The sequence below is a fragment of the Mizuhopecten yessoensis genome, unplaced genomic scaffold, assembly GCF_002113885.1.
Source record: "Mizuhopecten yessoensis strain PY_sf001 unplaced genomic scaffold, ASM211388v2 scaffold3819, whole genome shotgun sequence".
NCBI classification, from domain to species: Eukaryota; Metazoa; Mollusca; class Bivalvia; order Pectinida; family Pectinidae; genus Mizuhopecten; species Mizuhopecten yessoensis.
The window spans coordinates 912,855-927,571 of record NW_018405235.1 but is presented as its reverse complement, the minus strand read 5'-3'; the positions used below and the strand labels follow the sequence as shown (position 1 = coordinate 927,571).

The 14,717-nt window shown below is 37.9% G+C and overlaps 1 protein-coding gene across 1 annotated transcript in view; it reads right to left on the bottom strand.

Annotated features, from left to right (window-relative positions):
* Positions 1 to 2,869: 2,869 nt before the first annotated feature.
* Positions 2,870 to 14,717, bottom strand: part of LOC110448066 (calpain-5-like) — a 20,579-nt gene continuing 8,731 nt past the window's right edge. The window contains exons 5-13 of the mRNA XM_021494100.1: positions 13,478 to 13,664; positions 12,832 to 13,025; positions 11,762 to 11,839; positions 10,530 to 10,710; positions 9,518 to 9,637; positions 8,647 to 8,843; positions 6,610 to 6,746; positions 3,956 to 4,092; positions 2,870 to 3,064 (exon numbers count right to left, since the gene is read on the bottom strand). Of these exons, the coding sequence (XP_021349775.1) occupies positions 2,870 to 3,064; positions 3,956 to 4,092; positions 6,610 to 6,746; positions 8,647 to 8,843; positions 9,518 to 9,637; positions 10,530 to 10,710; positions 11,762 to 11,839; positions 12,832 to 13,025; positions 13,478 to 13,664 (1,426 nt within the window). The remainder of the gene's footprint in view (positions 3,065 to 3,955; positions 4,093 to 6,609; positions 6,747 to 8,646; positions 8,844 to 9,517; positions 9,638 to 10,529; positions 10,711 to 11,761; positions 11,840 to 12,831; positions 13,026 to 13,477; positions 13,665 to 14,717) is intronic.

Below are 14,717 nucleotides of genomic sequence, written 5' to 3'. Positions count from 1 at the left end.
ACTCTAGTACAAAGGCCCCTTTTCTAAACGGCTCATTACCAGTGTAGTCCCTAGGATATCACTCTAGTACAAAGGCCCCTTTTCTAAACGGCTCATTACCAGAACAGTCTCCTGTATAAAACTCCAATCCATTGTCCTGTGTCTCAAGAGATATATGTAGCTACCAAAACAGTCTCTCAGATACGACTCAAAACCATAGTTTCTGTGTCATGTATGACTCATTACAAAAAAACTATGCCTTGGATATGTTACTCAAATGCACAGGTGCTGCATCTCAAAGGCTCATTACCAGAACAGTCCCTTGGAAACAGGACTCAAATTAATAGGTCCTGGGTATGGAAAAGCTCCTACCAAAATAGTCCCTTATTTAAAACTTAACAAGAGGCCCAGATGGCCTGTATCGCTCACCTGGATAATAAAGCAACAATGGGAAATTATTCTTATTGCAAAAATGTCCCTCCAATGGTACAGAAGAAGGATTTTAAAGAATAAAACCTCAAATTCCCATATTGGGCCCTGCAACTCTGCACCCAGTGGGGCCACACCCTCCAATTATACAACATTAATTCCTATTTGCCCAAGGATATTCCAGGCAAACTTTGAATGAAACCCCTCCAATAGTACAGAAGGTGAAGAATTTTAAAAACTTAAATCTTAAATTCCCCTTTTGAGCCCCGCAACTCTGCACCCAATGGGGCCAACCCATCTTATATTCAAAATAAGGACCCCTTTGCCCATTAGGATGCTCCAAGCAGAATTGGGATAAAATCCCTCAAATGGTACAGAAGGAGAAGGATTTTTAAAGATTTAAACCTCAAAACTGGATATACAAGTTGGAGTCCTTTTTGTCCAAGGATGCTCCAGAACAAAATAGGATAAAATCCCCTTATCCCTACAGTAGAAGCAGGATTTTAAAGGTTTTACCTCTATTTCCTCTATTGGGCCCTGCCCCGCTGCCCCCAGGGAGTTCAAACCCACCGTTTATACAAAATTGAGTGCCTTCGGCCCAAGGATATTCTAGACCAAATTGGAATGAAATCCTTTAATCCCTGTGGTAGAAGAAGGAGGATTTTAAAGGTTTATCTCTATATCCCCTATTGGGCCCAACCCCCTGCCCCCAGGGGATGGGGGGGGGGGCACACCCACCGTTTATACAAAATTGAGTGCCCTTGGCCTAAGGATGCTCCGGACCGAATATAGTCAAAATCTACCGGGTCGTTCAGGACTAGTAGCGTTTTGAAGGAAAAGTTGACGGTCGGACGCTGCGGTATGGCATGAGCTCACCATGGTCTTTCGGACCAGGTGAGCTAAAAATAAATCTAAAGACCAGTGTCTCAATACAGGTATAAGACACTTTAGGTAGAGACAGCAGTAAGAGAAGGCCACAGTTACTACAGATAATGCTGACACTTCAACAGAGAAACACAGCTACTACAGATAATGCTGACACTTCAACAGACACAGACACAAAAAACAATCAACTATTACTCACACAGTAGTATAAATGTAAAACAGAATGCTATCAACTGTTTTGGCAAATATTAACTTGCCAAATTCTTATAAAATTTACACATAACATTCATCAATTTGCGATTCCAAAATACATCATGTAGAAGTGTATTATAAAAAATTCCCTCCAAAAAGGTACTACATGTAGATAAATATACAGTATTTGATTAAAATGCAAAAATCAAAGGATGGATTTCAACCCAAATAGGTGTTTAACAGCAATGATATGTATATATATATATATGGTGATGCTGCATGGTCCCAAATAGGTGTTTAACAGCAATGATATGTATATATATATATGGTGATGCTGCATGGTCCCAAATAGGTGTTTAACAGAAATGATATGTATATATATATATATATGGTGATGCTGGTCCCAAATAGGTGTTTAACAGCAATTATATGTATATATATATATACATATATGGTGATGCTGGTCCCAAATAGGTGTTTAACAGCAATGATATGTATATATATATATGGGGATGCTGGTCCCAAATAGGTGTTTATCAGCAATTATATGTATATATATATATATGGTGATGCTGGTCCCAAATAACTTTATTGAGCAGCATACAAATATTAAAATACAGTCAAGAGTGGATACAGGGTAAGTAGAATTTCAATATACACTATAATCCAGAAAACAACCTGTGTCATTATTGAATTATTGTTAGCATTTTTATGTACTTTTACTATGAACATCATTAAAATGCTATACAAAAGCTGCTTGAAGACTTGTTTCAAAAATTGAAAAAATCTGTGTCTTTATCATTGAAAGGGAATAAATGTCAATTACGTGTATATTTACAATAGCACCTACACCATAACTAAATATGATATAAAATTTAAATGTACCATTTATTCTAATGTTAATAAAGAATCAGTGTATTTGACGTCATCACATGTTAACTATTTTGAGGTCATTAAAAGTAAGAAAGATAAAGTTTTGATTTTCACTAAATCAGTCAGATGTCTTTTATGAAAGAGATTTCAGCTCCACGGTGTAGAGTCAAGGTCAGAGTGTCATGTGATGTCCAGTGGTTGACAGAGAGTGGCGGTCACACTGTGTCCAGTAGTGTTGTGTACAGCACATTGACCCATAGCCGCGGTCACACCGTGTCCAGTAGTGTTGTGTACAGCACATTGACCCATAGCCAACCTTTAGTAGGTGTGGCTGGTTCATGTGATGTCCAGTGGTTGACAGAGAGTGGCGGTCACACCGTGTCCAGTAGTGTTGTGTACAGCACATTGACCCATATATAGCCGACCTTTAGTAGGCATGGATGGTTCATGTGATGTCCAGTGGTTGACAGAGAGTGGCGGTCACACATTGACCCATAGCCGCGGTGTGAGGTCACACCGTGTCCAGTAGTGTTGTGTACAGCACATTGACCCATAGCCGACCTTTAGTAGGCTTGGCTGCTCCCTTGCCCTTTCCCATCAAGGGCATTCCAATCATTTTGTTACCTCCCTTGAAGGAACTCCTTTGTGTCATAGACAAAGTGCACACTCCCAAAAAGTCATCTTTTATCATGTTGTGGTTCCACACCTGAACACAGAAAATGAATATAATGGTAACATTACCCAAATGTCTTATAAAAGGTATGTGCAAATTATGCTTAGTATAGACAGTCTCTGAGAACTATTCCCGAAATTAATGTCCCCTCACAATTGTTTTGAAGTAGTCAGTATCCTTGAGATTTATTCTTAGTTTTATATCCTAATACAGATATCTTTGACAGTAGATATGTACAGCTCTCAGACTTTAAGTTAGCTTGAAGATCTCTGCGGCAGATATTTTGTATGGATGTTTCAGCTAATATTTTTTACAATCTAAACACTATGGATGATTATATTTTGTTCATGTCATCATTTTTTTTCATCAGGTCTTGTACGGTGTGGATCACTTTTGATAAATGACATCAAAGCATAGATATATTTTTGGCAGTGGTATGTGGATTCTTAAAAGTGAAATCTGATATAAAGCTGAATGTGCTGTTCTTTTCATCATTAGGTGAGTTTTGAAATAGCAGGGTTAATTAGTGTTTAGATGGTTATAATATAGTGTCAATTAACGTTTATGTGTAACGTTTCGATGACTAGAATGATACGTACCCTGCCATCTTCATTAGACAAATAACCAATGAAGTGTATGTACACAAAAGTGTAAAATAGTTGATAATATATAATCAAAGTTAATTGGGATACACGAAAACCGTATGTAAACCTAGCTGTTTTACTTGTATGAAATGACAAATTTGATTCGGCTCTGCTTTGTTTAATAAGTACCTGGTCAAAGATATGCTAGAGTCTATGAGCCCCCTTATCTCGGATCAGAATTTACTATTATTTTTTTATTATTTATTTATTATTGAATGTATGTATCAGTATATCATTTGAACAGTTCACACATTCAGTAGTAAATTGTAATATTGTATACCTCTAATGTAACATTTTCTTTCGGAGTCTTCTGGTAAAATGTGACCCGCTGGTCAAACTTGGGATTGAGGTCATTGGATATAACAGGTGTCTTGACTTTCTCTTTCTCACAGCGAATAATAACAAATGGGTCAGACTCTGTAACACAGAAAGTAAAAAAACTCAATCACAGAACATTTGTTTACGACATTATTTCAATAAAAAAACATTCAAAATTTATAATGGAACCTTGTTAGTCATCATTACAGTAACATATTTAACAAGAGGCTCAAAGGACTTAACTCCTCATCAGTGATTTTATTTCTATTACTTTCCACCTATTTGCCAAATTAATGGTCCATCCAGCATGCTACAGGGAAATTAATGGTCCATCCAGCATGTTACAGGCAAATTAATGGTCCATCCAGCATGTTACAGGCAAATTAATGGTCCATCCAGCATGTTACAGGCAAATTAATGGTCCATCCAGCATGTTACAGGCAAATTAATGGTCCATCCAGCATGTTACAGGCAAATTAATGGTCCATCCAGCATGTTACAGGCAAATTAATGGTCCATCCAGCATGTTACAGGCAAATTAATGGTCCATCCAGCATGTTACAGGCAAATTAATGGTCCATCCAGCATGTTACAGGCAAATTAATGGTCCATCCAGCATGTTACAGGCAAATTAATGGTCCATCCAGCATGTTACAGGCAAATTAATGGTCCATCCAGCATGTTACAGGCAAATTAATGGTCCATCCAGCATGTTACAGGCAAATTAATGGTCCATCCAGCATGTTACAGGCAAATTAATGGTCCATCCAGCATGTTACAGGCAAATTAATGGTCCATCCAGCATGTTACAGGCAAATTAATGGTCCATCCAGCATGTTACAGGCAAATTAATGGTCCATCCAGCATGTTACAGGCAAATTAATGGTCCATCCAGCATGTTACAGGCAAATTAATGGTCCATCCAGCATGTTACAGGCAAATTAATGGTCCATCCAGCATGTTACAGGCAAATTAATGGTCCATCCAGCATGTTACAGGCAAATTAATGGTCCATCCAGCATGTTACAGGCAAATTAATGGTCCATCCAGCATGTTACAGGCAAATTAATGGTCCATCCAGCATGTTACAGGCAAATTAATGGTCCATCCAGCATGTTACAGGCAAATTAATGGTCCATCCAGCATGTTACAGGCAAATTAATGGTCCATCCAGCATGTTACAGGCAAATTAATGGTCCATCCAGCATGTTACAGGCAAATTAATGGTCCATCCAGCATGTTACAGGCAAATTAATGGTCCATCCAGCATGTTACAGGCAAATTAATGGTCCATCCAGCATGTTACAGGCAAATTAATGGTCCATCCAGCATGTTACAGGCAAATTAATGGTCCATCCAGCATGTTACAGGCAAATTAATGGTCCATCCAGCATGTTACAGGCAAATTAATGGTCCATCCAGCATGTTACAGGCAAATTAATGGTCCATCCAGCATGTTACAGGCAAATTAATGGTCCATCCAGCATGTTACAGGCAAATTAATGGTCCATCCAGCATGTTACAGGCAAATTAATGGTCCATCCAGCATGTTACAGGCAAATTAATGGTCCATCCAGCATGTTACAGGCAAATTAATGGTCCATCCAGCATGTTACAGGCAAATTAATGGTCCATCCAGCATGTTACAGGCAAATTAATGGTCCATCCAGCATGTTACAGGCAAATTAATGGTCCATCCAGCATGTTACAGGCAAATTAATGGTCCATCCAGCATGTTACAGGCAAATTAATGGTCCATCCAGCATGTTACAGGCAAATTAATGGTCCATCCAGCATGTTACAGGCAAATTAATGGTCCATCCAGCATGTTACAGGCAAATTAATGGTCCATCCAGCATGTTACAGGCAAATTAATGGTCCATCCAGCATGTTACAGGCAAATTAATGGTCCATCCAGCGCATATTACAGGCAAATTATTGGTCCATCCAGCATGTTACAGGCAAATTATTGGTCTATCCAGCATGTTACAGGCAAATTAAGGGTCCATCCAGCATATATTACAGGAAAATTTTTGGTCTATCCAACATGTTACAGGCAAATTATTGGTCCATCCAACATGGTACAGGCAAAGTAATGGTCCATCCAGCATGTTACAGACAAATTATTGGTCCATCCAACATGGTACAGGCAAAGTAATGGTCCATCCAGCATGTTACAGACAAATTATTGGTCCATCCAACATGTTACAGGCAAATTAATGGTCAATCCAGCATTTTACAGGCAAATTAATGGTCCATCCAGCATGTTACAGGCAAATTAATGGTCCATCCAGCATGTTACAGAGGGTATTGTTATATGTCAGCTATTGAAAAGAATTAACACACTTCACTTCTGTGACCTTTAAAGGAGCTCCATGTTCTACAGTTGAAGAATTCTGATCACAGCAAGCTAATGTGCCTGATATCATGATTCAAAGATTCATGGTTCTGAAGAAGAAGTCTTTATAAGTTAACACTGGGCAGACAAATGGCATATGCTACACCATCTCATAAACTCACAAGAGTTCATGTCAGATATCTAAAAAGGAAAAAGGCTGCAGCTAAACTACATCACACAGAGTTTAATGTATGGAGGATACTGATGGGTGAACCTACTTCTGTCCAAATCCTTGCCCTCCAGGCCCTCTCCACTGCTGATGAGGATCTGCAAGGCAGACCTGTAGGCCTTACACATGTAAAAGGGGCTGCAGCAGCACCCACTGTTTCTGTCTGGCTCCTCTAGTGTCAGCTCCCTTGGGACAGATACATATACAATGAATAGGATATCTTCAATAAATTTCATTAGTTTGGAAATGTGTTATATCAAAATTGTATTTTTAACATGAACAATGTACGTACTAAACGTGACGCAAAGTTTCAATACTGACTGGTCCCTTTGTCAAGCTACGACTGAGTGAGCGATTTGTATTAGTTACCTGTACAACGATGTGACGAAATTGTATATTTTTCATGTCACTCGACCTGAGACATTTCGCCTAACGATAGGGAGCATATACACAATGCACCAGATAGGTTACAGGTAGGATGTTAGATCTAACCCCTTATCCCCTGTTATGTCAGTATCGGGTCATACAGATGACTCAGTTAGTGGCCGCCTCATCTCTGTTCATGTCTGAGTTTTCCTGATTTTGATTGCTTCTTTGATTTGTCTTGTTTTTGTGTGTTGTTCCCTTTCAACTATCTTGGCATTGTCCCAATCCACGATGTGATTTTAGGTGTAAGCGTGTTCTGTTAATGCTGAGTTAGTGTACTGGGTGGCGGATGTTTAGCGTGTGGATCTGGTGAATGTGATGTTGCTCATTTTCTCTACGTCCTTTTGATGTTCCTTCAGACGTGTACCAAGTTTCCTCCCAGTTTCACCTGTATATGATCATGACTGCTGACAAATGTTGCATATAATTTGATATACAACTCCTGTTTTGTCTAAAATGTCAGTCTTGTCTTCGGGGTGCACCAGTAACTATCTTAAGGTTGTCAGTGGTCTCATCAGGGTGCTGAAATGGTGTTTCCTTATCACCCGTGCAAACGCCTCAGATGTCCCCTTCACGTAGGGTATGGTGACCCAGCCTTTGCTTTTGGTTTGGGTTCCATTACTTTTCTTCTGTCTCAGTTTTCTGTTTTCTGTCATTTCTTTTACCACTCTTTTCACCTTGTTTATTGACCAGTCGGGGTAGCCACAACGGTTAAGTGTGTCTTTTATGTGCTTGTCTTCCCTGCGTCTATCCTCCTGCTCTGTGATGATGTTGTTGCATCTGTCGAGGAGTGTACGTACGACTCCAAACTTTTGGTGTAGTGGATAGTAGGAATTGAAAGCAAAGTATTGATCAGTGTGTGTCGGTTTGCCTTACTCTAATAGTTTGATGGTGCCGTATTCTTTGCGGACAATGAGCGTCCAAGAATGGTATGGTTCCTTACTTTTCCTCCTCGAGGGTAAATTTAAAGAATTTGTTTTGTCCACTTGGTTCAGATGATCTGTTAGGCCCTGCACTAGTACTGCTCCCTTTTTAACTATTTCTAGGATGTCATCCACATATGTTTCCAAAGTTTGGGGCAGCATACCATGCATGGGTGCCGATCTAATGGCGGTCTGCTCTAGGTGTTTCATGAACAGATTCGCGACTATGGGTGACACAGGACTTCCCATAGCAGTACCGTATTTCTGTTGGTACACCTGACCTCAAAACGCGAAGTAAGTCGTGTCCATGACAAATGTTAGTATGATGATGTTGTCTACTAATAGGTTTGTCCTTTTCTGGAGTGTCTTGTCTGCTTTTAATCTCTCTCTGATGATATTGATGGCCTCTTGTACTGGTGTGTTGGAATACAAATCGCTCACTCAGTCATAGCTTGACAAAGGGATCAGTCAGTCTTGAAACGTTGCGACACGTTTAATACATACATTGTTTGTGTAAAAAGTAAAACTTTGATATCGATGAATATGATGTTATAAGGAATATATATGTATATACTCAAAATTAGATTTCGTAGAAGCTATAGGTATAAAAGAATTCCTACCTGAGGGACCTGGGACTTCATGAAGCTGTTATCATACTCTAATTACTCTCTACTTACTTTAATTACTCTCTACTTACTTTAATTACTCTCTACTTACTTTAACTACTCTCTACTTACTTTAACTCAGGACTGCTACTTGCATATATCCGGAGGAAAAATTCTCCCTCAAAACCGGGGTCAAAGGTTGAAGGAATTGCACAATATTTCCCCTGTTTGAGTTTTGCTCTCGTCATTACACTGCGAGATTTTACAAAGGAAGACGACTGTGCTTCCCTTAGAGAGTCATGCATTCTATAGACTCTGTTCAGGTCCGTCTGAAATAATTGTAGAAAACTAAGACAATGGTTCGTATGAAAGTGCTGTATATATAGAAAAAATAAGATATATAATCACCATCTTAAAACTAACAGCTTTCACCCTTCATACAGCTCTTCAGGTTTATTTGAAAACTTTGATTACAGACAAGGGTAACACTATACGCTCTGCAGCACTTCATGGCAGAACTGTGTCAAAAAGACAAATTTATATACAGTAAAACTCTGATATACTGCCACTATTTGTCAGGAACTGGTGGCATTATAAAGGGGTCAGGTGACAGCGGGATGTCGGGAAGACGTTTGAGAGATTTTTGTTAAAGGAAAAGTCAACCTTGTAATGGTGGTAAATGAGCCAATGAAAGAAGGAATGTTATATTAATGTTTTGCTGTATAACAAGTAAAATTTACTTAACTCGTCAACTCTCCCTATTTTGGAGGAAGACCCCCTATTTTCGACCCTAAAATTGACCATTTTCAGCCAGTAAACTTGCTATACTATTCCTATAGTTTAATGATTTCATCTGAAAGAACAACTGAAATTCTATCATGTTATGTTTTACTTAGGGGGCAAAATACAAAAAACTACACACCTTCTATTTATGTTTTTAATTTTGAGCACACAGATTTCCCCAAATACAAATTTCAAACGGTTGGCAAGAAACATTTATTACCTTGAGTACAGAGACACCTATTGTAAACTGGGAGTCTCCCGCCTCTTTGTTTACCCTCCGGTCAAACTGCTCCAAGGAAATCAACACCTCATCCTCATCCTTCGTCACATCGAACACAAACTGTAAAGGGAAACAGCATATTTCATCAAGAAGAGATACGGCAGCTAGAATATTTAGCACCATCATCAACACTTATTTTAAATCAATGTCATATTACTATTATTCACAGGATATTTAAAACAAACATGTATGATATATCAGCTAGGCAAGACATTAAATGCCTAGTGCTACAGACTATATAATTATTTCTAATTTAAAACAACGTTACCATCTCTTTTTAGTACTTTTTATGTCAGCTCTGCTCGCTGTTACAGAGGCATGACAAGCTTCACGGGTAATCTCACCCAAAACCTCTGACTATTTAATGAACAATATCTGACCATGTATGAATTAATGAAGCCCTAATTTAGAGGAAAAATGTGACACAAAGTCACCAAAATGTGACACAAAGTCACCAAAATGTGACACAAAGTCACCAAAATGTGACACAAAGTCACCAAAATGTGACACAAAGTCACCAAAATGTGACACAAAGTCACCAAAATGTGACACAAAGTCACCAAAATGTGACACAAAGTCACCAAAATGTGACACAAAGTCACCAAAATGTGACACAAAGTCACCAAAATGTGACACAAAGTCACCAAAATGTGACACAAAGTCACCAAAATGTGACACAAAGTCACCAAAATGTGACACAAAGTCACCAAAATGTGACACAAAGTCACCAAAATGTGACACAAAGTCACCAAAATGTGACACAAAGTCACCAAAATGTGACACAAAGTCACCAAAATGTGACACAAAGTCACCAAAATGTGACACAAAGTCACCAAAATGCTGGGATTTAGTTCCTCAGCAACAGATTTCCATTGGTATATATACATAATTCTGACTGAGGTATGTATATGTGCATAGAGTTAAAATGATGGAGGCTGCCGAGTTGAGGTACCTGGGGGTTCTTCAGGAATGAAGCCTTATTGTTACTACATCCTCCACTCCGTGACGGACTCCTCCACTCCCCGACGGCCTCCCCCTCCTTCCAGGTCTTCTTTAGGGAGAAGAAGGATGTATTGATGATATGACAGATCCCTATGTCTGTGTAGTACTGACAGAAATCCTCAAACGACATCCTGAAATAAGGAAACATACACCTTGTTAGTGTCGGAAAGTATATCTGGAAATATTGGCAAATATTACTCCATTCTCCTGACAAATGGATTTTATCTACAAAAAATTGTAATTTAAAACAACTTGAACATTAGCAATCAAATTGTTTGTTGCATTTAGCTCAAATCTTGTAATCTAAGCAATTGGTCTACTTCAACCATATCTATCAAATATCAGTCTCTCTCCTTTGCATTTTCAAATGATTTGTTATCTGTATTGGTTCATGTTTGATTTCATATGTAAAAATGACACCAACACTACTTACACTGCAGTGAGAAATAACACTGTAAGTAGAATTCCAATACATCTCCAGCACACACACATAGGGAGATATTAGCCAGGTGGCATAGGACTAGTAGTTAGCGCCTGATAAGGCAGCTCCTGTGAATTCCTCAATATTGTATTGATTAATATATATGCTAATTGAATTGACTGTATAAAACTGTATATCTATGTACTGTAAAGCGCTTTATAGTGGGTTATGTTAGCTAGATAGGGCTCTATATCAAATGTTGTATATATATTATTTTTTTTATTAAGATATAGGCTATCTTTTAATATTTCACTGATAAAATATAATGAATAGAATTCTTACAAGTGATATTTTGATCCTTTTTTTTTTTTTTTTTTTTTTAAAATTTTTTTTAAAAATACAAAAAAGTAAAGACTCATTTTGTTTATCTAATGATAGTATTCGATTAACAATATTTTGATCCTTACTATCTTAAGAATTTGTTTCAGAATAGATAAGTAAGAATTTCATGCTGGAATCTGAAAGTGATCATGAGTTCCAGCCCTTGCTCAGGTTGCTTCTTCTAACCAATGTTCTATCTTTCTTAGACAGCAGGATTTTCAATATACCTGGTGAGTAGGTCTATTGTTTAGAAACCCTAAAAACGTAGACTGTTGCCAAACATACACTGGAAAGAATTTTTTTAATGGAGATCTATAGGTTTGGGTTATGTTTTCTAAATCCATACCATAAGGCTGTTCTCATTTAGAATTTTAACCCACCAGAACTCTCCGTTATCATCGACGGTGAGGCCAATTTCCTTCTTCATGGTGTCACTGACCTGGCTCCATTCTTTGGATCTGAAACAGAGTAAGTTACATGTATATATTATAAGCTATATTATAAAACCAAATATTCACCAATATAAAAGTATTTAACTGTTACTTTAGATACTAAAATTGATTTTCTATCCTTAAACTAAACATAATGTATGAAACTGGAGAAACGTACTGCATTTACAGAGAGCAGTGTTTATTTGATACATTTTCAGGATTCTGTAACCCTAGGTACTAAGTAACATATAGGGCAATCCTTGAAAACTAGGGGTACAGCCTACTGTTTTGGGGCTGAAAGCCCTCATTTGGGTGTTTCTGGGAACACTGGAGTCTCAGTACTGTGATGTTACAATGAAAGTGACATCATAAAGAACATATTGACCGGCTGTTTTTTTAAAATAGTAGCATTGAGTCAATATCACAAATCACCGACCTCACGTGATAATGATTTAACCAATGCGGACCTAGAAAAAGTTGTGTCATCTAAAATAGCTAGTTACTGACCTCTATAGAAACATAAGGGGCCAGTATACGAAGTGTTATTAGCCATTTTAGTCTTTTTGGCTGACTTCATGAAGCATTTTAGTATCCTGCTCCCATGTTTCCTCCTGACCAAGCTGCTCTGAATTTTTTGAGTGACAATATCACTGAAACACTTAGACATGGCGAGAATAATTCACTATTTCTTTTTCAACCGACATAGGGATGGTAGCTCTGGCTACCTTACAGCACAGCTTTAAGATTGATGGTACAAAACTATTACATCAAACTTTTGGTATTTTAGATATACTATAGAAACCCTTCGCGAAAATATCTTTTTAATGATTCAGTTTTGAATTAAGCTGTGGCATGAGAGTTGCCATGCATATTGCTCTTTGATTGGATACTGACCAACTATAGAAGATATAAGAGAGTCATCATGTATGTGACAGCTCTTAACCAATGTACATGAGTTCACAAGTCCTATATAGATCTGGGGTTTTCTCTGCAGGTATACAACTGTTCAGTAGACTTACCCATCACTCCATGCTCCTTTCCACTCTGTTCCACCCCAGGGATTTCTGCAGCGAATCATGTGGATTTTCTCTCGTTTGAAGAAGGAGAAAAGTCCGGAGGAGGTGCTGATAGGGATGTCCTTCACAGAGGTCACACTGTAAGCATGACCTTTGATCAAACCACATGCTAGCTCATCCTCCATGTCATTGCCCGACTGTAATAAATAACAATGATCGATTTAAACTCAATATTTTGTAATAAATATGAAATGAATTTTTCTCAAAATCTAAAGATTGTAATGATAATTTTTGTGCTATACTGTTAAACCTGTATTAAGAGTTCACCCTGAGGAAGTCCAAAGATTGGTCTCATATGATGTGGTCTCATAATACAGTTTCAATAACAATGACATCACTACAATGAGGAAGGTTAGAAGTGCCTCTTTACACAGGTGGTCTCTTAACACAGGTTGTCTCTGAACAGAGGTTGTCACATTCCTCACCCTGACAGCATATTGTGTCACAAAATACAGGATTTGAATCAGAGCTAAACTTTGTAAGGAAAGCTTACAACTTCTGTATAGGACCCTGACCTATATAGTAACAATAGTTGGGATACATCTATAACATAGATCTATCACATGTATAATATAATTAATGTACATACTGCAGCGATGGAGGCGCTCATCAGTGACTGATTCTTATAGGACTGTTTCAGAATCCTGAAGAGTTCCATTCCCTTTTCCTCAGTCTTATATTCGTTCATGTCAATCTGTTCTCCAACACCTCCAGACATGTCAACTAAAGCGTCTCGCGTCAACCCTGCCACCAGAGACTGGTAATCTCCAAACAGTCTGTAAAACAGTACAATAAAGGCAGATAGTCACCAAACAGTCTGCAAAACAGTACAATAAAGGGAGATAATCACCAAACAGTCTGTAATACAGTACAATAAAGGGAGATAATCACCAAACAGTCTACAATACAGTACAATAAAGGGAGGTAATCCCCAAACAGTCTGTAATACAGTACATTAAAGGGAGCTAATCACCAAACAGTCTACAATACAGTACAATAAAGGGAGATAATCCCCACACAGTCTACAATACAGTACAATAAAGGGAGCTAATCACCAAACAGTTTACAATATAGTACAATAAAGGGAGCTAATCCCCTAACAGTCTACAATATAGTACAATAAAGGGAGCTAATCACAAAACAGTTTACAATACAATACAATAAAGGGAAGTAATCCCCTAACAATATACAATACAGTACAATAAATATAAGTAATCCCTAAACAGTGTACAAATCAATACAGTAAATGGATGTTTTCCCTAAACAGTCTATGATACAGTGCAGTAAAGGCAGGTTATCCTACGACTATTAGTGGGCAATACAGTACAATAATGGGAAGTAACTCCCAAAACAGTTAGTACTAAATACAGTACAATAAGGGGAGGTAACTCCCAAAACAGCTAGTACTAAATACAGTACAAGAAAGGGAAGTAAATCCCAAAACAGCTAGTACTAAAACAGTACAATAAAGGGAAGTAAATCCCAAAACAGCTAGTACTAAATACAGTACAATAAAGGGAAATAACTCCCAAAACAGCTAGTACTAAATACAGTACAATAAAGAGAAGTAAATCCCAAAACAGCTAGTACTAAATACAGTACAATAAAGGGAGGTAAATCCCAAAACAGCTAGTACTAAATACAGTACAATAAAGGGAGTTAAATTCCAAAACAGCTAGTACTAAAACAGTACAATAAAGGGAAGTAAATCCCCTAAAAGCTAGTACTAAATACAGTACAACAAAGGGAGGTAAAATAAAATCCCAAAACAGCTAGTACTAAATACAGTACAATAAAGGGAGGTAAATCCCAAAACAGCTAGTACTAAA